This window comes from Ctenocephalides felis, unplaced genomic scaffold, assembly GCF_003426905.1.
Source record: "Ctenocephalides felis isolate EL2017-DRISC unplaced genomic scaffold, ASM342690v1 CF-g0.4_SCAFFOLD_00845, whole genome shotgun sequence".
Classification (NCBI taxonomy): domain Eukaryota; kingdom Metazoa; phylum Arthropoda; class Insecta; order Siphonaptera; family Pulicidae; genus Ctenocephalides; species Ctenocephalides felis.
The window spans coordinates 3,810,163-3,837,983 of record NW_020536999.1 but is presented as its reverse complement, the minus strand read 5'-3'; the positions used below and the strand labels follow the sequence as shown (position 1 = coordinate 3,837,983).

At 30.2% G+C, this 27,821-nt stretch overlaps 2 protein-coding genes across 2 annotated transcripts; both read left to right on the top strand.

Moving 5' to 3' along the window:
- The first annotated feature begins 40 nt into the window (after positions 1 to 40).
- LOC113373637 (xaa-Pro aminopeptidase 3-like) lies at positions 41 to 5,369 on the top strand. Its single transcript, XM_026613925.1, has 8 exons — positions 41 to 170; positions 239 to 507; positions 571 to 854; positions 967 to 1,208; positions 1,286 to 1,456; positions 1,539 to 1,786; positions 2,517 to 2,637; positions 5,114 to 5,369. The coding sequence occupies exons 1-8, from the start codon at positions 125 to 127 to the stop codon at positions 5,281 to 5,283; spliced, it is 1,551 nt and encodes a 516-aa protein (XP_026469710.1). The 5' UTR covers positions 41 to 124; the 3' UTR covers positions 5,284 to 5,369.
- On the top strand, positions 5,196 to 27,685 carry LOC113364323 (xaa-Pro aminopeptidase 3-like). The gene is made up of 10 exons (XM_026606812.1): positions 5,196 to 5,287; positions 8,274 to 8,408; positions 10,120 to 10,268; positions 10,369 to 10,503; positions 13,831 to 14,111; positions 17,483 to 17,724; positions 20,398 to 20,568; positions 24,026 to 24,270; positions 25,644 to 25,764; positions 27,513 to 27,685. Exons 2-10 carry the CDS (start codon positions 8,336 to 8,338, stop codon positions 27,677 to 27,679), a joined length of 1,584 nt encoding a protein of 527 aa, XP_026462597.1. The 5' UTR covers positions 5,196 to 5,287; positions 8,274 to 8,335; the 3' UTR covers positions 27,680 to 27,685.
- The last annotated feature ends 136 nt before the right edge of the window (positions 27,686 to 27,821 follow it).

Sequence of the window (27,821 nt, the reverse complement as noted above, 5' to 3'; positions counted from 1 at the left end):
ATTTTTATTATCAAACAAATTTTAACCTCAAACAACCAATAAATTTCCGCCATGTTTTGACATTGACAGTTCTCCCTCTCGAAACATGTAATGAAAAAAAAATTAATATAATCAAAATTATAAAATGTTTAATTCTCTCAAACAGCTACACAGAAAGATCAAAATTAACGGTAAGATTTGATATAACACAAAACACTTTAAACACCTAATAAACAAAATTTATTTTCCTTTTTTTTAGGTTACGTGTCAAGATGTCTTTCGTTGGAAACTCAAAAAGTAATAAAACCAGAAACCATTTCAAAACCACTTCCGGAATTACAAAACGATATAAAACAATTAAAAGTGCATTATGGACAACCTACTCACCAGACACATCCACATTTATTAAAGGAAGGAGAACTTATACCAGGAATTCCACATTCTGAGTTTGTGGAACGAAGACAGAAATTGGCCGAATTGATTAGGGTTTACAGTAGTAAGCTTGATGCAAGACTGCAGAATCATTTGGTAAGGGTAATAGACATATAGAAAAACATCTTTTGAGTCTAATTAATATTTCTTTTTCTTTAGATTGTGATACCATCTTCAACAAAGAAATACATGAGCGATAAAATCCCATACACATTTAGGCAAAACACAGAATTTTTATATTTAACTGGATGTCTTGAACCCGATTGTTGTCTTGTTATTTCTATGATATATGGAGCACCTGATAAAGTTCATTTGTTTTTGAGGCCGAATGATGCAAGTGCAGAATTGTGGGAAGGACCGAGAACAGGGCCACAGAGAGCACCTTTGTTTTTCAATGTGGATCTCTCCAAATCCATTGACGATTTGGCTAGTTACTTAAACAAGTAAGATAATAGATAAATAAATATAATAAATATATATATATATATATATATATATATATATATATATATGTATTTACTTTAATTACATTTTTTTTTGGTTTGTTTATTTCAGTTTCAAATCCATGACGAAATCTTATTCACTGTGGTTTGATGCTGAAAACTGTGACTACCCGGCAATCACAAATATTATGAAAGAGTACATGAAAGATAATAGTTTTCAAAAAGTCGAAGCGCCTACTGTGTTTATACAGAAATTGAGACTGATCAAATCGAGCTACGAAGTGAATTTGATGCAGAAGAGTTGTGCGATTGCTGGTATAGCTATTAACGATACTATAACCAGCTCGGTACCAGGTAAAAGATAATGCTCTTGCTTTGATAATAATAATACATCACTACAGAGTGTGAAGTGTATTTATGACATTTTTCAGGTGTCTCAGAGCAAACACTTTACGCCAAAGTCGATTCCAGGTGCAGAGAATTGGGTGCTCAAAGATTAGCCTATCCTCCAGTCGTTGCAGGAGGAGAGCGAGCAAATACTATACACTACATAAACAATAATCAAGTCGTTAATGACGGTGAAATGGTCTTAATGGATGCAGGTTAGTAATTTCATAATTAACTTAATTAACATATATATATATATATATATATATATAATTTTATTTTATTCCCTTTCCCCAGGCTGTGAATACCATGCATTTTCCAGCGACATAACCAGAACCTGGCCAATCAATGGAAAATTTACAGATGCTCAAAAAATTTTGTACGAAATTGTGTTGAAAACTCAGAAAGAAATCATTTACAATATGATGACCGATGGATATCCTACATTGGATTCGCTGTTTACAAGAATGTGTTTGTTGCTGGGTAAATATTTGCAGGAGGAGGGAATTATTAAAAAAACTGTACCAGAGAAGGATTTACCAAAGGTAGATACTAATATATATATATATATATATATATTATATATATATATATATGTATATATATATATATATATATATATGTATATATATTAAGGTGGTCCTTAATATGGATGTTTTCGAATTTCTTTGCTTCCAGGGGCTAAAATGCTTTCAATTTGATAAAAAACAATTCTCTGAAAGTTTTAGCTTGCAATATTAACATTTAGATAGTCCGCACGTCAATTAAAAGTTTCGTATATTTTTTTTAACATATATCATTAAGTATATTCTTGCGCCATCTGTGATAGCAGACTTGTAATTTTGATGGCAATTTCTTGCTGATAATTTGAGTGTCAAAATCACCAATTAAATAAATATTTTGCAACAAAATTAATTTTGAAGCCGCGATGAATAAATATTTTGTTAAACAGTCCACATGCATTTCATTAGAATTTAAGGATTTATAAATATTGTTAATATTTGAGTTCACAAATGCTATCACAGATAGCGCAAGAATATATGGTAAATATGAATATACAAATCTTTTAATTAAATTGCGCATTGTCTAAATGTTAATATTGAGAGCTAAAACTTTTAGATAATTTTTTTTTAATAATTTGGAAGCATTTAAGCACTTGGGAGCTAAGAAATTCGTAAATGTCCATATTAAGGAACACCCTATATATATATATATATATATATATATATATATATATATAATATAAATAAATCTGTATGTTTTATTTTATTTTAGCTTGCCTATAGCTTCTGTCCACATCACGTTTCACATTATCTCGGCATGGATGTACATGACACACCATTAATCCCAAGATCGATACCGATACATCCAGGCATGATTATAACAGTTGAACCAGGTACCAGAATATACATATATTAGTATTAATATTATAAATGTTATGTCTGAAAGCATAACAGGAGCATGGTTTCTGATGGCATTATTTATCATTGGTTACTCTTCCTTCCCTTGTTTATTATTATTAGTATTATTCACATTTCCAAATTTTATTCTACTTCAATACTTTCCGGTAATATGCTTTGGCTTCCTGTTCTCTCGTGTAAGTCATCAATCATAGATAAAAGATTTGTAAATACCTAGTTTGCAAACACGGCCATAATGCCATTACATTAATTTTAATTGTTTACCCATTCCATAGGGCGCCACTAACTGTAGCACGTAAATTTACCCCTAGGTTCAATTCTAGATAAAATTTATATAAATATTTGAATTGGAAAAGGTAAACCAGATTAAATTAAATAAACTTTTAGTTTATTTAATATTCGAGAAATATTAAAAATTTTCAACTAAATCAAAAATGTGTTTTCATAAAAATGTTAAGCGTTTAAGTACATGTATCATAATTATAGGTTTGGGCACAGGCGACCCTCTGTTGAGTGATGAAAATAAAACACATTTGTTCTGTTTATTTTCTGTTATCAGTCGCCTGAATTTTTCTCCATCCTTCTAACAGGGCCGGTCCTGGGGTCCTTAGCGCCCGCATGCAACTTTTTTTCTAGCGCCTCCCCCCCCCCCCCTATTAATTTTTACCGTTTTAACAGTTTATCATTAAAATTATATAAATATTTACATATTTTTTAAAAATTAATTTTTAATTATTCTGGATTTAGTACACAAAAAATAGATATCTAGAAGGGTATAAAATATATTGATTTTAAATTTATTTATTTCACATTTTAGTAATATTCAATATGTAGTAAATTGGTTAAGGATGTAAGTTCGACTACCATAGAATTAATATTAATAAAAAGAATTAATATTTTTGTTAAAGTTATAGAATTTAAAAAATGCATTTCAGGAATAGTATTAAATTTAACAAAAATATTAAGTGAAATAAATAAATTAATTTTTAATTATTCTGGACTTAGTGCACAAAAAATTAGATATAATCTAAAAGCGTATAAAATATATTGATTTTAAATTTATTTAGAAAATCGAGGCGATTCGGGGGTTGATTATAATCAAGTATTTTGAAATTTTCAATCATTTTTAACGTATGTACAATATTAATATTTGAAAAAACTAGCATTTAATTTTTAAACATAACACTCGTATTTCATGTTGGATTTTTAAAATTTTAATTTAATTTAATTTTTCATCATTTACAATATCCAAAATTGCGTCGTAAACTTCTCCTTATTCAGAGTATCAACTTGTTGTTTTAAAGTTAAATTTTTAACGTATTTTAGAAGTATTGTTTAAAAATCAGTAAAAAATGCAAAGAAATTACACATTTCTTGAACAATATTGAAAAAGAAAACTTATTATATTTGATATGTATAATTTCTGTATAGTTAATAATTATTAAATTTTGAGTATGGACACCACTAGGTATAAATAATAATAATAAAACAAGCCTTAAGATTTTCGTTCCAAAGTAAATTTTACTTCCATTTTTCATATTTGTTCCACGCATGTCTTCAACATTCAAAGTTGCGATTGCAATTCATGCGGAACATTTGCAACAAAAGCAAAAGTTACAATTCAATTTCTCGGAATAAACAAGTCATTTTCTAAGCACTGATTCCCCATTTTTTATAATTTGTTTATATTTTTTAACAAGTTCCGATTCAACTAAATCAGCTCGCAATTTTTAGTCAATAATGCCCAACAATTAATTCAATCTTTCGCAGGTTCGCGCTAATAATTTCTTTTTCGATTCCACGGTAACTTCAAACAAAGAAACAATTGAATAAGTAGATTAGGCAATAAACAGAGCTGTTATTTAATAATTTACAGAATTATTAATCGGTTAATTGTTTCTACTGATATCACATTGCAAAATAAATACGCTTTTTGTGTCTCCGTATCCCTAGTTAAGTTGAATATTTATTATACTTTATTGAGTATTCTAGATTTTAAATAAATAATTCTAGATTTTATATAAAAAAATATAAATATTATATTATAAATTTAATTTCCGAAACTCGTTACGGCGTCCCCAAGGCTTGCGCCCGCATTTTTTGCATGCAAGGCAGGACCGGCCCTGCTTCTACATCTTGCAGTCTTTTTATTTTACCTTCCACGACGTGGTGCTGCAGGCACTATTTTTTCAATACCGTTCCGGTCCAGTTTTTTTTTTCTTTACATTATGGTGTTTAGTCTTTGTCGTTCATGAAAACAAATGTTCTTTTTGACATCAAGAGGTATCAAATTTGTATTATATCGATTAGTTTTTAACATTTCTCTTCCCTCGATGTACTCACGAATAACTTCAATTGATATATTGATTATCAATATTATATTTATATTAACTTATCATGCCACTTATATCTCGTTTACAATTCATTTACAATTTCCTCTCTTCCCCGAAGGCATTTACATACCCGAGACTCGACTGGACGTCCCGGAACAGTTTCGTGGCCTGGGTGTGCGCATCGAGGACGATATATTGGTGACCAATCAGGGACCAATGATATTGACCCACTACTGTGCCAAAGAGATTGCCGATGTCGAGAAATTGTTCCAGTCGAAATTGAAGTGATTTTGTACGTTTGAAAAATATATCGATGAAATATGCAGCGTGTGTTTTGTTATGATTGATAATGTATTTTGTATTGACCCTATTGTAGACCTTATAATATATCGAGTGCCTAAGTCGAGCGCAAAATAAGTGCTTAACTAGTTGTAAGTGGAATTCTGTCTTAAGGCAATTAGGGCATCGTGCCTTAAGGCAAATTTCTGGAACTTCCCGTACCAAAAATTATTATTTTTTTTTAAAACGATTAACATTTTTGAAAAAAAATTACTTTGAAAAAATAAGATTTTTGAGAAACTATAAATTGGACAAAAAATTAGTTTTTTTTGAAAAAAAAAAATTTTTTTTTGAAAAAAAATTTTTTTTTCTTTATTTTGACATATTGTGGAAGATCTGAACTTTTTTTTCAAAGCAATCGTACTGCTTTAACTACATAGGGACAAAATATAAAGCGCGTAAGCGCCGCGTCGCTGTCTAACGCATAAGCATTGGTACGGAACCGATAGGAATGTTAACAAAATGTATACTTATTGTTAAAATCTCTATAAAATGTCTGATAATTTGATGTGCATATGTCTAATGATCATTTTTGACCGCCAAATGGCTCATTTTTTTACTTTTTCCTCTATATCTCCGAAACCGCTGGACCTACCTTCATGAAAGTTGTATCGATTTTTCATCTTGTCAATACATGTTTTTTGAATTATTAAAATCCGACGCTCCGTTCTCTTAAAAACTGAGTTACCGTTTTCGGAACTTTTTGCCCCGTATCTTCGGAACGGCTTGACCTGCCTTTGCCAAAAACTAATCAGCACGTCTCCTTATCAATACGGATCGAATGTTTTTTGAATTATTCAAATCGGTTGATCCGTGTTCCCAAAATCGTCGACGAAAATTTGTATCCGCACATACATACACACACATACATACATACATACACACACACATACACACACACATACACACACACACACACACACACACATACATCCATTTTTTCTAAGGTATGCCAAAATGTTCAGAAACCTCTAAAACGTAAAGATATATAAAAATTTTCATTTTCGATTTTTTTGCGATTACTATAACTTGCCCTACGGGAAGTTAACTAGTGGTGTATGGCATCGTACCTTAAGGCAAATTGCTGGAACTTACCGTACTGTAATGAAATATTCGAGAAATTTTAGACGTTTTCAAATATATTATTACAAATACTGTAACTTTCATTATTTTTATGCTATCTTATTGTTACATCTGAGCAAATCAAATGTAAATCATAAATCAATTTATCTCCAGAACATTAACAATCGTCATTTCATTTCGAATTAAATTTCAAAAAAAAAAGTAGTTGCCTAATTTGCACAAAATTGAAAAAGTGCTCCTGTATAGTCACAGTCTAAACGGGATCTCTCAAAAACTCAAAAAATCTTTAACACTTGACACCTTAAAAATGACCTAAAATTCATCGCTTTACACTGGAATACCCCCTTAAGCTAAGACTTTGGTACTTTTCTACTAATTAAAAAGAAACGGCTTGGCCGATGGTCACGCAAAACTATTCTAAGACGGTCCTCATCAAATGCATATAAAATTTTTGCAATTGGTTTAGCCATAAATCATATAAATACCCTAGGGTAACACCATTGATCACGTGATCGATTTTTTAAGGATTTTTTCTCTTGGTGATAAGTGGGAATATTAAAAATTAGCCCCCTCCCACCAAAAATGACGTGCCTTTTTAGTTACGAGAAAAAATTATACACTTTTTGATTTTTTGAAGTAAAACTTCTTTAGGCGTTACGGCAGAACTGTGCGTCATTCGCTCTCGATGACATCATTTCTATACGGGTCGATCGTGATTAGTAGTCGTGTCGAGTGAATAGAATTCTCTCGTTGTATGCGTAACGGCATCAACGTTTTATGCGCTCCGATATCAACAAGAAAATAGGCATTGATAAATAAACATTTTAAAGTTACATCGTAGTACAAATCTTGATTTATTGAAAAATGCTTGAATCAGAAGAATATTTTACCCAGTTCCTTGAAAATAATAAAACAAATTAAACATTTGTGCCGTGTACTAAACGTAAGTTTATTGATTAGAAATTATTTCTATATTATTCGTAGTTTCTATAAATCTTTGATGTTATTAAAATGGAAAATATTTTTTAGGCAAGACAGATATTACAGCTGTTCAAAGAATGAGATTATATCGCCAGCGAAAAAGTAAAAAAAAATACAAGCAGTCAATGATTGTATGTTAATTTTAATTGCATGAAGTTCTTCAAACACAAATATTAAATGATGAGTGAAGTTGCGAAAACAATATTTGTTTAGGCGTTGTTTAACATAATCCACTGTGTGAACAAATATTATAGAATTTATTAATCAGCAATTACTTCATTTCTCTAATGAAGATTCATTTCTAAATGCTAATTACAATGACGAACCTTTCCTCCCCTAAAACCTTGCGTGATTAATGGACGACCCTTAACATATTTTATCAAATTTTGAAGACAAAAGATTTAGAATGACTTTGAAACATAAAATTGGCAAAATTGTATTTTTTGGTGAAAACATAAACTTAACTTTCGGGTTATTAATTTTCCATACATCATTAATATCGCGGAACCCTTTTTGGGTAATTAAATATAAATTATTTTTAAAAAATGACAAATAACATTCATCTAGATACCATCACCTAATCACTCAAATTTCGTTGTTTGTCCAAAATTCGACACAAAATTTTACGTTTCTACAATCACCATCAAAGCGTTTCCTAAAATACACCATAAACAAATATTTATTTTCCAAATTGCATTGTAAAATCAAACACAGAATATAATTTTTAATTTCTCCTATTTTTTCTCATAAAAACAGTCGAAGCCGAAAAACAAACGACGGATCTTTTATTTATTTGAAATCTACGCAATCAAAATTTTTAGTAAATTTTCCTGACGTGATCTTTTTCTCTAAAATGTGATTCAAAATTTTTTCAGAGTATTATTTTTTTGCAAAAACTGAGGAAACTGAGGATCTTTAGTGCAAAAAATTTGACGAGATGTTCGCGAAACTGCTCAACTGTCAAGGGGCGACTGTGCGGGCAATTTGGCACCAACATGCTGGCCTAAAAAGTGAGATAATAGATAATAGATTTAGATTAATGTGTCTGCAATTTTTTAATATAATATATTAATATTTACCGTTTGCCTAAAAATAATAATTATTGTTTTTTAAAATACTCTTCACGCCAAAATGCATATACATTTATAACATGAGCGATGTTAAATGTAGAACTGCTTTAAATAAAATGATGACGACTAAATGCCCACACTATATTGGAAATTGAAGCCTTTTAAACGGTTAATATAACCATAACCATAACATAAAACTGGTACTTCATGTTGGATTAAATTAATTTAATTTTTTATTATTTAAGATATCCAAAATTGCATCTTAAACTTCTCCTAATCGATATCGTGAGGGCCAAATTGTATACATTCATCTTTATTCGCCCATTTGTTGTTATAAAGTGATATTTTTACGAATTTTAAAAATATTGTGGAAAGATTAGTAAAAGATGCTAAGAAATTATATATTAAAAAAAAAACTATATTGAAAATTTAATATCCGAATCTTGTGTTGGCGCCCCCTAAGGCGTGCACTCGTTTTTCGCATGCAGCGCATTAAAGGTAGCACCGGCCCTGAATAATACTTAATTTCATATTTTAAGTGAATTAATTTGTCATATCCTGTTCATATGTGTATCATTCAATCTGCCATGCATATACTGTATCTTATATTATTTTAATTTCTGGCACATCTTACCTGCTTTTTGGCAATAATAATGTAGTCATTTCATTTTTCTTATTCATATTCGCAACTTATTCATAATCATAAATTTATTGTACATATTCTAATATTGTCTAGGTTCATAAGTAAATTGAAATTTTTGGCAAATGATAGTTCTCATTTGTTTTCAATGCAAACAATGATATGTCGTTTTTGCGATTTTTGCCATTTATTTCTACAATATTGCACATACATCCCAGTACTTTATAATCACATACATCCTAGAAAATTTCCTTAACAAACTTCAGAAAGATTTATCAAAATCCGAGTAATCGTCGTTCAGAAGGAGTATAGAGTGAGTGCTTGTGATTTAATATGAACTTTATATAATAGCAATAAAGCTCAAATTGATTCTACGTTTTAGTTAGAAAACGTTTGTATGTGAAAAAGAGAAGGTCTGTTGTTAGGGTTTTCCCGGCAATTATTCAACTTTTTCTCGTCATAATAACCATCCTTGAACTTGAACGAACATTCTAAAAGAAGAATTGGCCAAATTGGTCCGGGCGTTGTTGAGTTATGCGCTTACCAACACATTTTGCGATTCATTTTTATATATAAGAAAAGAATCTGCAATGATTTACTACAAAATATAACATAACTTCTATGAAGGCGCTATCGCAGGATGGCGATCCTTCTCACGCAGACAAATAATATATAACTGTAACAAATGTAGCTGAATGTACTTTGTATAGCTTGCTATGAAAAATAATATATATATATATATATATATATATATATAATATTAATATAAAAAATTTTCCATGCTCTTCCCATACAAACTTTGATTGAATTGCGCTCTATCTAAACGATAATATTAAGAGCTAAAACTTTCAGAGAATTGTCTTTTATCAATTTGGAACCATTTGAGCCCGTGGGAGCAAGGAAATTCGAAAATGACCATTTTAAGGACCACCCTAATATATATATATATATATATATATATATATAAATATAAGATATTGCTTTATCGCATGTATTTCTTTTTTCAATTAGCATCTTCTTTACGATTTGAACGAACCACACACAACCCAACCACTGCGTCCACAAATGCAGCAGCTGGTCTCGGATCTTTGACGGCTGGTGCAGCAGAAACAGCCAGCCCTAGTCCTTTGCAGCCGACGCCTCCGATCGCCTTTCCACCGGTAGATAAAAATTACATATCAAACTATATAAATATATATATATATATATATATATATGTATATTTGTTTTTGTTCTAACTATTTTATTTTTCACCCTTAGCCGTCGCCTATTCAGGGAAAACCTGAACTCATCCCCGGCATCGCCCTTACCGAGTTTGAAGAAAGGCGATATCGTTTACTGGATTTGATCAGATCTGCCAGCGATGTCAGGAGCAAGGACAGCATCAACTATATTGTAAGACAATAATTAACATAATAATTAATCAATGTTTTCATCAAAAAATCCGATTTGCTAATTTTATGTTTTCTCGATGTTTCAAGCCATTGAGACCAAATTTAAGGCAAAAGTATATGTGTGTGTGTTAATAGATTTTTTTGTCGTAAATCGACGTTTTCTCAAAAACAGCTAGACCGATTTCAAACATTTAAAAGCCATTCGATGTATCTCGATGAGGACTATTGTTTGTCAGTTTTGTGAGACGATTTCTTTATAAATCGCAGAAAAGTTAAAGAAATTTCGTCCACGTTTTAGCCCGCAGTTGTGAATCGATTTTAAAAAATCAAAACTGTTCGAAAGATATTATTTGGAAATGACACTGATTATTTTTTGGTGGAAATCTACCGAGCCGTTTTCTTGTAATTAACTATTGAAAACAAAATTTAAGCCGATTTTCATGGAACTTTTTTTGCGATTTATATCATGGTCTGATAATATATGATTTATATCAGGGCTTCTTAAAGTGGGGGTCAAGCTATGCTATTTGGCCAATATTTTTGATAATATCAATGATATGAATTTATCAATGCAGGGAGTCTGCGTTAATATGTTTATGTTAAGAAATAAACTTGAGGTCTTTGTTAAAATAATTCTTATATGGAAAAACAGAGTAGAAAGTGGATCGCTCGAAATGTTTCCATTTACTGACGAGTATATAATTAGTAACAATATTTCAAAAAAAAATACTCATAACAAAAATTATAGTTAATCATTTGAAGAATATGGAAGTTTACATGCATAGGTATTTTCTCAATGATATTGATACACAACAATGGATTTGCAATCCATTTTCAATTGAAATGGAAGAAATTAATTTTTTAAACTTAAAAGCACAAGAAGAATTTACCGAATTAGCAAGTGATACTACCTTGCGACTCAGATTTTCTCAAGTGCCTGTGCATGAATTTTGGATTGAAATCAAATCAGAATATTCCCTACTATCGGAAATGGCAATAAACAAATTACTGCCATTTTGTGCAACATATTTATGTGAATCAGTCTTTTCTACATTAACTTACATAAAATCAAAATACGTTTCCAATAACTTTAATAAACGTTGAAAATTTATTACGATCTGCACTAACTTAAATTGAGCCTAGATTTAATTATTTGTGTAAAAATAAACAATCGCATTCATCACATTAATATTGTTTGATGTTAATAATAGGTTTTCATAAAAAAAATGTTACAAAAGTTTATTTTTTCTATTGAATATGTAGATATAGTTTTATGTTTTCTTATAAAGAATTTGTTACAAAAGTTTATTTTTTCTATTAAATATATATATATATATATATATATATATATATATATAGTTTTATGTCAACGTTTCCAATTATATATAACATGAATGGGTACATATTCTTCAATCCTTATTTTATTTACATTGTAAAATAGTGCGATAACGGTTAATATATATTTTATTATTTGGAGGAGGGGGTCGTTTAAAATTTCCTAAGCTTGAGGGGGGTCGCTATATAAAAAAGTTTAAGAAGCCCTGATTTATATCATATATTACGGCCTTACCACAAGTAGTTTAAATTTAAAAATTCTGCTAAGTTTGAAAAAATGAGTAGTTTTTTTGACGTTTGTTAAAATTAAAATTAGACGATTTACTAGGTATAACAACAATGGAGTACTTGATTTTAATTAACATACTAAATCATCAAAATCCTACGGAAACTGGTTCAAATATAATAATTGTTGATTTTTGAAAAGTTGCTCTTTAAAAATACTCCGAGTTAAAGTTCGTTCGTTTTCAATTATGTGTAACAAGTCCACTCATAAATTAATTTATTTTTATACACATATTTATTTTTTATACACATTTATTACACATATCGGGAAGTTCATGTAACTTACCTCAAGGCTAAATACCAATACCAACTAGTTTAATTTGCTCATCAGTAGAGTCCTTTTATATATTGTTGTTCTGAGTCCTTTATATATTTTTCTCTCAACAATTCAATTTGCTCGTCAGTAGAGTTCCTTTTTTTTAATATTTATCTCCCGATAGCAAAGTCATGAGAATCAAGGTTATAGCTGGTTATACATCTTTTTTCCCTCTACTTTCAAATATTGTTGTTAAACAATGCTTAACTTTACTGGTCTTTGACAAATCGGTGTTGGACCTTTTTAACCCCGGACTTTCATATATTACTATCCATTCTTTGATAAATTCTGGGAAATTATAACTGGGAAAATATTATTCGACAAAATGTCCCTTTGATCGATATGTTTTATAAATACCAATGAGTATATAATTATACAAATGAGATATTTCAGAGTACCGTGTTTGAGAAAAATATGCCAAAAAGTGCATTTTCATATTAACATTTTAAAAATGTTGATATTGTTGAGTTTGTAGTAACGCTTGCGGCTCTATTACATGATTTTACTGAGTTGCAAATTTATAGCTGTTTTTGTAAGAAACATGTGCGATTTTATATTTTTATAATTTAGTACACATATTAAGAAATAACATACCAAAATTTTGTAACTCTAGTATAACGTTTTATATTTTTAAATATTTTTCAAAATACTCATCAAACCGTGGACTTGCAACTATTGCAAAAGTGCATTTGTTTACAAAATTGCACATTTATAGCATTTTTTTGGTTGAAACATATGTGATTTTATATTTTTATAATTGAGTACATATATTAGGCAATAACATACTGAAATTTCATAGCTCTAGTATAATATTGTATATTTTTAAAACATTTTCCAAAAGTACTTCTCATATCATATCCAACCGTCGATTCGCAACTAATAAAAATAGAGTATGCAAGTGTGCATTGCAATTTTTTAGTTTCTTCTGTTAGAAGAATATTTGATTTTATATTTTTATAACTCAGTACACATATTAAGAAATAACATACTGTATTACAACGCTTTATATTTTTAAAATATATTTTAAGCCGTCAATTTGGTTACGTCAAAACGTTTACTAACTTTAATCATAATCCAATTAAAAGTAATTGAACATCATCTGTCAAAAACGTTTGACATCTGACGTATTAGCCACCGTCCATTGTTTTATTCAAATTACGCTTCTACAAAAATGTTCAGATTAAAAATGTAAAGTTTCTACGCGATTTTGAAATAACATCTCACCTTTCCGACAACCTACTGATTGGCACGAATTTTTCAAGACTAAGACTGGCCAAATCGGTTTAGTCGTTTTCGAGTTTTAGCGGATCATTTTATCGAGAGCTCCATTTTTATATATAAGATATAAGATAATGTATAACATAATTATATATTATAATATTTTTTCTCCAGGTGGTTTTGGCCTCATCCGCGATGAAATTCTCGGCCGACCGCACTCCGTACAGTTTCCGCCAAAACACGGATTTCTTATACATGACTGGATGTCAGGAACCGGATTGTGCTCTGGTTATTCTGATGCTTTCTGGACGTATGCGAAGTATTATGTTCCTGCAACCCAAAGATCAGCCGATACCACAATGGGGCGGCGTCCAGGCCGGTGTCGAAGGAGCCCCTATGGCTTATGGGGTTGACGAGGCTTATCCCTACTCGCATATCACTAGCTACTTGAGCGGGTAAGGGAATAAATTGATAATAAATACAAAATGTATTTATTTCACACTAGACGACCCGACAGACGTTGTCCTGTACCCATGTCTACAATACTTTTAATTTAATATACTAATATTTATCGTTTACCTAAAAGTAATAGTTATTGTTTTTTAAATTACTCTTCACGCCAAAATGCATATACATTTATAATATGAGCGGTGTTAAATGTAGAACTGCTTTGAATAAAATGATGAGTCTCAATTCCCACACTATATTGGAAATTGAAGTCTTTTAAACAGTATATGGCATTTAAGTTAAAAATAAATACATCATATAACAATTTTGAATTTATTGTTTATTAGTAATATGGCAACACTCGTGATGCACACATTTATTAGTGTCGTCAACCATTACCCACACTTATATAATAACTAGATGACCCGAAAGACGTTGTTCTGTGCCCATGTCTACAATACTTTTAATATAATATACTAATATTTTACCGTTTACCTAAAAATGATAATTATTGTTTTTTAAATTACTGTTCACGCCAAAATGCATATACATACATAATATGAACGATGTTAAATGTGGAACTGCTTTAAATAAAATGATGAGTCTCAATTTCACCACATTTTCCACCCAAAATAATTGTTTCAATAATGTTGCCTATAATTTTTTCAATTTCGTATCAAATTTTACTGGTTCTTAGTAATTATAATATATAAAGTACATTTACTTAGTAATAATTTAATATATATATTATATATCAGGAACGCGCCCGCATGATATTTTCTAGCACCCACCTCCCTATTATTTTACCTGTTTTAACAGTTTATTTTAAAATTATCATTAATTAATATTTGGCTTTTGAAGCATTTTAATTATTTTTTTGGCTATTTTATGCGATTTATTCTATTGGACAAATCATAGAGAGCAAGAAAATTCTAGCCTTTCATTATTAAACATAACCATAAGTAAGTAGAGTTTCTTGTCAACTCTTTGTATTTTGCTCGTCAATAAGGTCCCTTTTTTGTTTTACATTAAACATATTATACGATACGGTTTTAATAATCGTAACGCTCACCATGCGTATCCAAGCCTAAGTAAAAATGTATGGTAAAAATGTCGTGTTAGGCGCGGCCGGCATGGCAAGCAAAAAATTTGATAATATAAAATAGTAATCATAACATAACACTGGTACTTCATGTTGGATTAAATTAATTTAATTTTTTATTATTTAAGATATCCAAAATTGCATCTTAAACTTCTCCTAATCGATATCGTGAGGGCCATATTGTATGTATTCATCTCTACTTTCCCATTTGCTGTTATAAAGTGATATTTTTACGAATTTTAAAAATATTGTGGAAAGATTAGTAAAAGATGCAAAGAAATTATATATTAAAAAAAACTATATTGAAAATTTAATATCCGAATCTTGTCTTGGCGCCCCCTAAGGCGTGCGTTGGTATTTTTCGCATGCATCGCATTAAAGGTAAGACCGACCCTGATTAATACTTAATTTCATATTTTAAGTGAATTAATTTGTCACATCCTGTTCATATGTGTATCATTCAATCTGCCATACATCTACTGTATCTTATATTATTTTAATTTCTGGCACATCTCAGATGCTTTTTGGCAATAATTATGTAGACAATTCATTTTTCTTATTCATAATCATAAATTTATTATACATATTCTAATATTGTCTAGGTTCATAAGTAAATTGAAATTTTTGGCAAATGATAGTTTTCATTTGTTTTCAATGCAAACAATGACATGTCGTTTTTTGCATTTTTAACTTCCCGTAGGGCAAGTTATAGTAATCGCAAAAAAATCGAAAATGAAAAGTTTTATAAATCTTTACGTTTCACAACTTTCTGAACATTTTGGCATACCTTGAAAAAAATTGATGTGTGTGTGTGTGTGTACGTGTATGTATGTGTGTGCGGATTCAAATTTTCGTCGACGATTTCGGGAACACGGATCAATCGATTTGAATAATTCAAAAAACATTCGATTCGTATTGATAAGGAGACGTGCTGATTAGTTTTTGGCGGAGGAAGGTCTAGCCGTTCCGAAGATACGGGGCAAAAAGTGCCGAAAACGGTAACTCAGTTTTTAAGAGAACGGAGCATCCGATTTTAATAATTCACATTTTATTTGTATTAACTGAGTGAAGAACTGTTAAAATTTTTGGAAAGGCAGGTCCAACGACTTTGGAGATATGGAGGAAAAATGAGCCATTTGGCGGTCAAAAATCGATCATTAGACATATGCACATCAAATTACCAAATATTTTATAGAGATTTTAACAATAAGTATAAATTTTGTTTGCATTCCTATGGGTTCCGTACCAATGCTTATTCATTAGACGGCGACGCGGCGCTTACACGCTTCGATATTTCGTCTCTATGCAGTTAAAGCAGTACGATTGCTTTGAAAAAAAGTTCAGAATTTCGAAAATATGTCTAAATAAAGAAAACATTTTTTTTCAAAAAAGTAATTTTTTGTCAAATTCCTAGTTTGTCAAAAATCTAATTTTTTTGAAGTAAAATTTTTTCAAAAATGTTAACCGTTTTTGAAAAAATAATAATATTTTGTACGAGAAGTTCCAGCAAAATGCCTTATGCCCACGATGCCTTAATTGCCTTAAGACAGAACTCCACTTACAGCTAGTTTCCATTTATTTTTACAACATTGCACATACATCCCAGTACTTTATAATCACATTCATCTTAGAAAATGTCCTTAACAAACTTCAGAAAGATTTATCAAAATCCGAATAATCGTTTAGGAGGAGTATACAGTTAGTGCTTGCAATTTAATATGAACTTATTTATTTATTCATTTATTTATTTATTTTAAATATATAGCCCACAGATTTCTTCCAAGAGGACTTAAAAATACAATTATTTTACATAATGAATAACAATTAAAATATATACAAAATTACAATATATAGTTATTAACATAAAATGCTTAACATAAAATTACATATAATGCAGAATGTAACAATATTATTTATAAATAGAATAAGATAAAATAATGAGATATTTGAAAAGAAAGTAAAAACGGTTAACTTGTGCAAATGGAGATCATTTGATTAGGTGAAGTGTTGTGAATATCTATTTCTATATAATAGCAATAAAGCTCAAATTGATTCTACGCTTTAGTTAGAAAGCGTTTGTATGAGAAAAAACAAAGGGCTGTTTTTAGGGTTCTCCCGGCAATTATTCGATTTTGTCTCGCCGTAAGAACCATCGTTGGACTTGAACGAACATTTAAAAAAAAAGAGTTGGCCAAATCGGTCCAGACGTTGTTGAGTTATGCGCTTACCAACACATTTTGCGATCCATTTTTATATATGAGATTTTTCATTTTCCAGTTTATTGAAATCCGAGCGTCGTTTTTCGATGTGGTTCGACGAGCGCGAGTGCGAGCATCCTGGTACTGCCAAAGTCCTGGACGAGGCCAGACGAAATCATTCGACGGCTCTATTTAGATCACCAGCTGCTCATGTCCAGAAGATGAGGCTGGTTAAATCTCCGGCTGAAATTGCCATCATCAGACGGGCTTGCGAGATTACGGGCAAGGCATTTAATAACACTATTGCAGCCAGCAGACCAGGTAAGGGATAATAATAGTAACAATTGTAATAGTATAGTAATAGTAAGTGGTGGGTACACCTAGTGTGAAATTTTTAAAAAATCAAATTTTCAATTTTTCCATATTTCGATAGGTTATACCTTTAAAAATAACATACCAAAATTTTAAATCGATATCTTAAATAGTTTTTTGAGTTACAGCCATTTAAACGAGTATATATATAGTATATATATAGTATAACGATCATTTTATCTTTAAACGCGTTTTTCTCGAAACAGCATTTTCCGAATTTGCTGCATCGATTACTCAAAAACAAATTATCCGATCACTATCAATTTTTTTTTTACATGTTCTATATATAGTTCTCCGTAAAATGAACTATCGATTTTTTGATCGGATCAAAAATCCAATTTTGGCAGTCCGGAAATGACCAAAATTTTGGGTAAAATTCGACTGTATTTTTAAAACGCCGCATTTTGTCAGTTTTTGATTTATTTTTTTTATCGTAGTTCATTTTACAGACAATATCATCTAGTTTAACGAGATTTTTTTTTTATTTCATCCACGTAGAAGGCCGGAATCACTGCAGCAGTGAGGGGCCTTTTTTTGTCGCGCCGTTGGAGATCGACGATAACTTAAAAAATATTTAATTTTTTTTTTCAAAAATTTTACTATGTATTCTTAAAACATGTATAAATATATTCCTAAAATTTTGAAATGATTGATATAGTAGTTTTTTTAATATAAATTCCCAATCATCAGCTTTTTTTTAGGCGGTTACACTAGTTTTGCCCCTTAACACATTTTAAAACTTATTTTGTACTGGACGTCTTCAAGCGTCATTTTATCAATTTTTTTCAATGATTTACTACTCCAGCCAATGGAGTATTTTGGGTCTAATTTTTGGCTCTAATGTGCATGAAATTTTGGAATTAGGTTCACCTTACTCTCAAGTTCAAAAGTGAAAATAATTTACACTCTTTTGCCACTTCCTGGGGGATGACATTCCTTCTCAGTGGTGTAATTTTTTTTTTTTCAAAATAACATCGGATATCGATAAAAGAACTAATTGTAAGAAAAAAATGTTATATAATGTTTTTTAAAAAAAGCATATACTTTTCAAGTTAGTGGCTACTAAAAATTTATATATTTTTGGCGTTTTCCTTCGTTTTTTTGCGAATATCTCTAAAAATATACATTTTAACGAAAATAATCATCAAATGAACAAAATAATGTCAATAAAAATCTTGATAAATCGGTATTTTATAAAGCGTTCTAGGAATAATATTAAGCTGGATTTGAAAGAGCAAAGTCGTTTTTTTTTCGTTCAAGATTTAATTGTTGTATTTAAAGCCATCTAGTGTCGAGGTTTTACATTTTATGTAATTTCGGTGAAATTGAGTTTTATAGTGCTCAACATAAGCTTTGAAATGAGTGTTGTTACAACTTTTTTGCGTATAATATGAGTGAGCTATCATGCAAATAAAAAGAATATACGATGTCTTTTCATATGGTTTAATGAGTGCCATTTCCACCAGAATTAAAGTAATTCACATTACATCTAGTATTTATTCACTTCATTATAGAGATCTTGATGGATTCTAGCAGATTCACTACTTTAGTACAAACTATTTTCAGAAAACTCACGATTTTATACAAACTTTTTTTTTCAATTTGCGCGGCCGCGCAGTCTTTGAACATTCATAACTCTGTCAATTTTTGTGTGAAAGAAAAATAGTAAAAAACAATGATAAGCCAGAAAGATTCCTTTGATTTTTATCTATATGCTATATGATAAAAATGATTTCGATTTTTAAAAAAATTGGAAAGAAAAGTTTTTATAAAATCGTGAGTTTTCTGAAAATAGTTTGTACTAAACTAGTGAATCTGCTAGAATCCATCAAGATGTCTATAATAAAGTGAAATCTAGATGAAATGTGAATTAATTTAATTCTGGTGGAAATGGCGCTCATTAAATCATATGATTTAAAAAAAAAAACATCGTATATGCTTCTTATTTGCATGATAGCTCACTCATTTTACACTCAAAAAACTTGCAACAGCACTCATTTTTTACTTATGTTGAGCACTATAAAACCCAATAATGCATAAAATGCAAAACCTCGCCATTCAATGGCTTTAAATACCACAATTAAATCTTGAACGAAATAAAAAACGACTTTGCTCTTTCAAACCTTGATTAATATTTTTCCTGAAACACCTTATGTAATACCGATTTATTAAGATTTTTATTGACATTATTTTGTTCATTACATGATTTTTGTTAGAATGTATATTTTAGAAGATATTTGCAAAAAAACGAAGAAAAACGCCAAAAATATATGATTCTTTAGTGGCCTGTAACTTGAAAAGTATTAGTTTTTTTGAAAAACTATAAAAGACATTTTTTTCTTATAATTAAGTAGTTCTTCTATCGATTTCCAACTTTATTTTGAAAAAATGTAATTACACAATTGAGAAGGGGTGTCATCCCCCGAACCAGAATTGTTTTCACTTTTGAACTTGAGGGTAAGATGAACCTAATTCGAAAATTTCATTCAATTCGGAGCACAGTAAAAAAATTCAGAGGTTATACCCTTTTTTCCTCTCCGTTTACTGCACCACATTTTAAAACTTATTTTGTACTGGGCGACTTTTGGTCAATGTTATTGGTACATTTGTCCTTTACCTCAGGTATGAATGAGCGTGCAATCCACGCCCGAATTGACGCCGAGTGCCTAAAATTGGGAGCAAAACGCCTGGCCTATCCTCCAGTTGTGGCAGGCGGTGCCCGGGCTAATAGAATACACTACACGGATAACAATAGGCAGATCGCCAAAGGAGACTTAGTGCTTATGGACGCAGGTTAGATAAAAAATATAAAACCACAGATGTCCTAGATTTATGGGAATTTATTCAGAAAAATGTTATGGCAAGGCCATGTTACGCTCCGACTTCCCTACATTCACAGTAATCACAGTAATAAGTATTAGTTGATGTGAATTTTATTACGACAGAAGATTCAATTTTATTAAAGTGATAATTAACTTCCCGTAGGGCAAGTTATAGTAATCGCAAAATAATCGAAAATGAAAATTTTTGCATTTCTCGACGTTTCAAAGGTTTCTGAATATTTTGGCATACCTTAGAAAAAATGGATGTGTGTGTGTGTGTGTGTGTGTGTGTGTGTGTGTGCGTGTGTGTATGTATGTGTGGATACAAATTTTCGTCGACGATTTCGGGAACACCGATCAACTGATTTGAATTTTTCAAAAAACATTCGATTCGTATTGATAAGGAGACGTGCTGATTAGTTTTTGGCGAAGTCAGGTCTAGCCGTTCCGAAGATACGGGGCAAAAAGTGCGGAAAACGGTAATTCAGTTTTTAAGAGAACGGAGCGTCCGATTTTAATAATTCAAAAAACATTTTACTTGTATTGACAAGGTGAAGAATTGATCAAATTTTCATAAAGGCAGGTCTAGCGGTTTCGGAGATCTAATGAAAAAAGTATAAAAAAATGCCATTTGGCGGTCAAAAATGATCATTAGACATATGCACATCAAATTATCAGATATTTTATAGAGATTTTAACAATAAGTATAATTTTGGTTCACATTCCTATGGGTTCCGTACCAATGTTTACGCGTTAGACGTTGACGCGGCGCTTACGCAGTTTGATATTTCGTCTTTATGCAGTTAAAGCAGTACGATTGCTTTGAAAAAAAGTTTAGATCTTTCAAAATATGTCAAAATAAAGAAAACATTAAAAAAAAAAAAAAAAAAAAAAAAAAAAATTTTTTTTTTAAAAAAAAGTAATTTTTTGTCAAAAATTTTATTTTTTCGAAGTAAATTTTTTTCAAAAATGTTAATCGTTTTTAAAAAAAATAATAATTTTTCGTACGGGAAGTTCCAGCAATTTGCCTTAAGGCACGATGCCTTAATTGCCTTAAGACAGAATTCCACTTACAGCTAGTTTTATTTAATACAAAATGCTGATTTATTTCTGTGATTTAGGGATATATTTTTAACATTGAATTTGAAAAAGCACCGTTGGGCATAAATATATTCCAGAATGCTTTTGTAGAGAGTAGTGCAACAATATAGATTATTAACCAATGTTAATCTATAAATTAATTTATAATTCACTTCTAAATATTCAACATGATGTTCAGTTTTTGATAAATTTAATTTAATTTTATAAATATTTTGAATAAATAACTGATTTTGTTTCATAGATCATTAAGAATATAAATATGATATTATATTTATTTTGTGGAGAAAGTTTAGCATGACTAGTTCATTAAAGTGTACCTTGTGAACTCCTTTCATTTATTAATTGGATGAAATGTCCTGAATATGTTAGGTATATAGTGATTTTAATATATATTTAATGTAAAATGTAATTAATATTTTATGACATTTGAAGTATAAACATTGTGCTACTGAATCATACTGAATACTGTCGAAATGTCGTGTATTTGCTGTGCATGTAGGCGTTTTACACATAAACTGCAACGTTACTGGTATGTTATGAAGCCGAGTCAGAAACACTCTGTTATTTAGATCGTTTTTTTTTTGGCATTTGTGCGGTTTCTGGGTTAGGTTTTCTATATGACTATCTGATATATACGCCTGACTGCAGAGCAACCGCATTGCTTTTATCAATATTCAGTAGGGTTTATACAAAAACCGACATTTCAGAAAACCGGTTTTCGAATTTTCATTTTACTAAAAAACCGGTTTTCGAATTTTAAATAGAAAATGAATTTTTGCTCGAATATTCTCTAATTTATCCGCAATTTTAGTGTAATTTTAGAGCAGTATTTGACTGAATTTATATATTGTTCAATTTTATGGATAGTAAACAAAATTGTTTTTATTTTAATCAGTAGAATAAAAAAATAATAGATTATTTGGATTAAATAACTTTGAAAATAATTATTCGTTATTCATACATCATTTTCGCATAATAGAATGAAAATATTTTTATTTAGTGAAAGGAAAGCTTTTAAATAAATAAAAATAATACATTCCTAAATAAAAAAAAATCATTTAAAAAAAATAAATAAATAAATAAAAAAAATATTAGATACATTTAAATGCATACTTTTTAATATCAATTTCAGTTTTAAAAACAAATAAGCTAAACTGTTCCGAGTAATTTTAATTAAATAATTTTAAATTAATTAATTTCGTTATTCATGCATTTTACATATAAGAATGAAAATATTTTTATGATAGTGAAAGGAAAGTTTTCGAATAATTAAAAATAATACATATTTAAATAAAAAACATTCATTAAAATAAAAAAAAAAATATTAGATATATGTTGATACATGCTTGTTAATATCAATTTCAGTTTTAAAAACCATTAAGCTAAACTGGGATATTATCTGTTCCGAAAAATTTTAATTAATTAATTTTAAACATTCTAATTGTTTTTTTGTTTAATAAAATATGATTTCAAAAAACTGAGAACGTCTATCAAATTGCTACTTAGACTTCTTTGTTTACTCACAAAATTTCCTGAAATAGATAATACTCTCATACTTTGTTGTTGTTTCTAAAGCCTGATATAATAATTCTACGTTTTATGTTCTTTAATTTGTGGCTTCTAGGACTAAAAGCTCTTTTTTTAAGTTTGAGTAGAGGAGGTTACTTCTTCTAGAAGAAGTCACACTGATTTAAATTAATCTATACACTGGTATACTAATCTAAATTAATATATACAAAAGTTTTCTGGAAACAATTACAGACTGATAAGATATCAAATGCTATTGAACCGATATGATTTCAAGAATCAAAGCGCTTTCATCTATCTTTTATATTTGGCTATATTTGTCATTTTCCATTTATACAGTGAAAACCGACTTTTTTCGCTAAAAAACCGGTTTTCTAAATCTATAATTTTCGCCAGAAAACCGGTTTTTGAAAACCGACAAACCCTAATATTCAGTATGAAGAGTTCTTCACAACATATCCTTGCCATATATATATATATATATATATATATATATATATATATATATATATCAAATTATTTATAAAATTGTAAAAAATATAGGTATGTATTCTTATACAAATTAATATATTTATATTTTTAAAAAGATCATCAGTTTTAATACACAACATTTTTGTGCACAGAAATAATCAAGATCATTAAAAAAAAAACGCTTTCAAATGAATTTCCACGATATTACAAATTATATTTTAACTACACGATAAACAGTTTTTCAATCTTCAACATTAGTTAAGACTTTGCCATAATATTTATCTGTTATACGGCAGAATCGGTCTATTACCGTTTCAATTATTTTTCAGGCTGCGAGTACAACTCCTTCACCAGCGACATAACCAGAACCTGGCCCATTTCTGGTTCCTTCTCTTCGCCCCAGAAAATCTTATATGCAGCAGTGCTTCGGGTGCAGGGTGCTCTTCTAGAAAATATGTTAGGAAGCGGCCCACCGACTCTGGACACTTTGTTCAATAGGATGTGCGCCTTGTTTGGTGTCGAATTGAGGAGAATCGGATTTATGAGGAATGCTACTGCACCAGAAATCGCCAGGGTAAGTGAAAAGGGATCGAAAAAATAAATACATCATATAACAATTTTGAATAATGTTCATTTGTAATATGGTATCACTCGTGATGCACACATTTATTAGAGTCAACCGTTATACACATTTATATAATGATAAATCATAAATTATATATTTATATTAGCATTAAAAATGTGTGTGATATTTAAATTTTGGTTTGTCATTGTAGTTAGCATCTAGGACTTGAACCTTTATTAGAAAAATGAAGTAATTGCTGATTAATAAATTCTATAATACTCGTTCATACAGTGGACAGCTGTAATATAGCAATCTTGAATAATTTTATTATCACTACCAATAAATAAACATAGATGTCCCCATTATGAAGTATATCTGTATATAAATGATACAACAAACTATTGTTGTGCTTGATTTTTTGTAATAAATCTGAATATCAATTTGTTCTTCATTATTCATAAAAATATGCAACTTTGTAAACTTAATAATCATCATGGTCGAAAAACACGTAGACTTCCTCTAAACTTCCAATATTGTCTGAGATATAATTCTGAAAAAGATATAGCTTTAATATTTTTTAATTACTATAAAAATGCAGAGAATTATTATGTTGAAGAACGCATAATTAAATATTGTTTTCGCAACTTCACTCATCATGTAATAATTGTGTTTGAAGAACTTCATGTAATTAAAATTAACATACATTAATTGACTGCTTTTTTTAATTATTTCGCTGGCGGTACAGTCTCATTCTTTGAACAGCTGCAGTCTTGTCTATAAAAATAATTTCTGAAAAATATATAGTAAACACGAATAATACAAATTATTTCAATAAACTTACGTTTCTTACACGGCACAGATTTTTCATTTATTTTATTATTTTCACTCCGTATACGCATACAGTCATAGAATCCTCTTACGCGACACGACGACCAATCACAATCGACCCGTATAGAAATGATATCATCGAGAGCGAATGACGAATTATTAGCTCTTCCGTTGTATTTTCACAGATTTACACACTAAAGAAGTTTTACTTCAAAAATTTTTAATTTCTTCTCTATATTTTTTACAACATATTTGTGATTTTGTTGAAAATATATTTTATACGCGTGTATTTTGTTCTCATTTCATTTAGTCAAATTAGTCAGGTTTGTTTTTTCTGTAAATCTTGTAATGATGTAAATCTTATCTAGATTTAAATCTAATAATAAATTTACGTGCTACGGTCGGTGGCGACATCTATGATATGCTGAAAGAATTAAAATTGGTGTAATTTTAAAGCGGCCGTGTTTGCCATCTATATATAAATAGATTTTATTGACATAGATTTTATTTTATTGACATAGATCAAACTTGTAATATTCTTTTATTTTGTGCAGATGATACCAGGACTGTGCCCTCATCATGTAGCCCATTATATTGGTATGGACGTCCAGGACACACCATTGGTACCCAGGAATATACCATTGCAGCCGGGAATGGTTATTTCTATTGAACCAGGTAATAAAATTCTTTCGATTGTATTTTGTCCAGCATTTTAATGAATTGATTTCATTGACCTTATATTACATGGACTGCTAGTAGAGCTCAAAATAAGTGCTCAAACTTAGAAGAGTATGTGACGTTACATGTATGAGCGAACATCGCCGACGACAATCGCGTAACTCTCCCGATTGATCAAATGTCACATATCATACGTTATGTATTACAATGTCATTTATTTCAAAATTATCAGCCATCACAATTTCGATTATATTATTGAACTAGTGGTGTATGGCATATCGTGCCTTAAGGCAAATTGCTGGAACTTCCCGTACCGTAATGAAATATACGAGAAATTTTAAACGTTTTCAAATATATTATTACAAATACTGTGTAACTTTCATTATTTTTGCTATCTTATTATATCTGAACAAATCAAATGTAAATCATAAATCATAAATCAATTTATCTCCAGAACATTAACAATCGTCATTTTCATTTCGAATTCAATTCCAAAAAAATAGTTTAGTTGTCTAATTTGCTCAAAATTGAAAAAGTGCTCCCGTATAGTCACAGTCTATTTGCAAATAATTCTGTGCGACATTTTTACTTATACTCTGCTTAGCTTGGCGGCATTTTCACATTTTTCAATAGTTTTCACAAAAAATTGAAAAAGTGCTCCAACATAAACAGTCTAAACGCACTTGGGTAAACATTTGTATCAGAGTGGCGCTTAGACTGTGCTTAGCCTGGGTAATTTTTTGAATTTTTAATCCAAAATTACAAAAATATTTTATGGAAAATAAGAAAAGATGTAATAATTTTTCATCCTCAAAAGCAATTGTTTTGTCAATACAAGCAGAATTTAGATCATTCAAATCGGACGCTCAGTTCACTCAAATCTGCCATTTTCTGCATATTTAGCTCTGTATCTTCGAAATGGCGGGACCTGTCTTTGCCAAAAACTAATCACCTCTTCTCCCAATTATTACAAATTGAATGTTTTTTAGATCATTCAAATCCGATACTCCGTTCTCTCAAAAGCTCGATTTTTATTTTCTGCACTCTTTGCTCCGTATCTCCGTAACGGCTGGACCTGCCTTTGCCAAAAACTAATCAGCACATCTCCCTATCAATAGGAATCGAATGTTTTTTAAACCATTTAAATCGGTTGATCTGTGCGCCCGAAAACGTTGACGAAAAATGCGGACATGCAAACACACACACACATACACACGCATCTATTTAGTTTCTAAGGTATGCCAAAATGTTCAGAAACCTTCAAAACGTCGAGAAATGCAAAATTCTAATTTTCATTTTCGATTTTCGGCCCATTACTATAACTACCCTACGGGAAATTAATAAAAGATGAGACATATGGCATTTGATTAATAGGGAGAGCCCGCGATTGTCGTCAGCAACGTTCGCTCAGACATGTGACATCACATACCCTTCTATGTTTGAGCACTTATTTTGCACTCGACTAGAAGTCCAAGTAATATAAAGTTTATGTTTGTGGGGCAATTCTGCCTCACAAAATAGCGTTGTCGTGGCAACGCTATCTTATGCTTGTTCCTTGATAGTGAATATGTGACATTGTCTTTGCTGTGCGATCAGGCGTATTTTACATATAAACAAAGCAAGAAAGAATGTTATGATAACTGCATCATGGAAGACTTTGTTATCATAAGATTTTTCCTTGTCGCCATGATAACACTATTTTATTGCGTCCTGGATTTCCGTATTTTTAAATCGATTATTATCAGGTCTCTACATTCCTTCGAGTCGTACGGATGTTTCGGAAATGTACAGAGGCCTCGCCATTCGTATCGAGGACGATGTCTTGATCACAGAAAACGGTCCTCAATTATTAACAGGAACCTGTGTTAAGACTCTCGAAGGATTAGAGAACCTCATTGGAAGCGGTTCGTAAAATAGATACAACAAATAAAAGTAATGCATCACCCAATCGGTCTACACCCATTTTACGTTCAAGTCTGAAACCCTTTAAGATTGTATCGATTCAACAAAACTGTCTGGACACTGATTTTATTTTTACTTAATTTGAATAAACG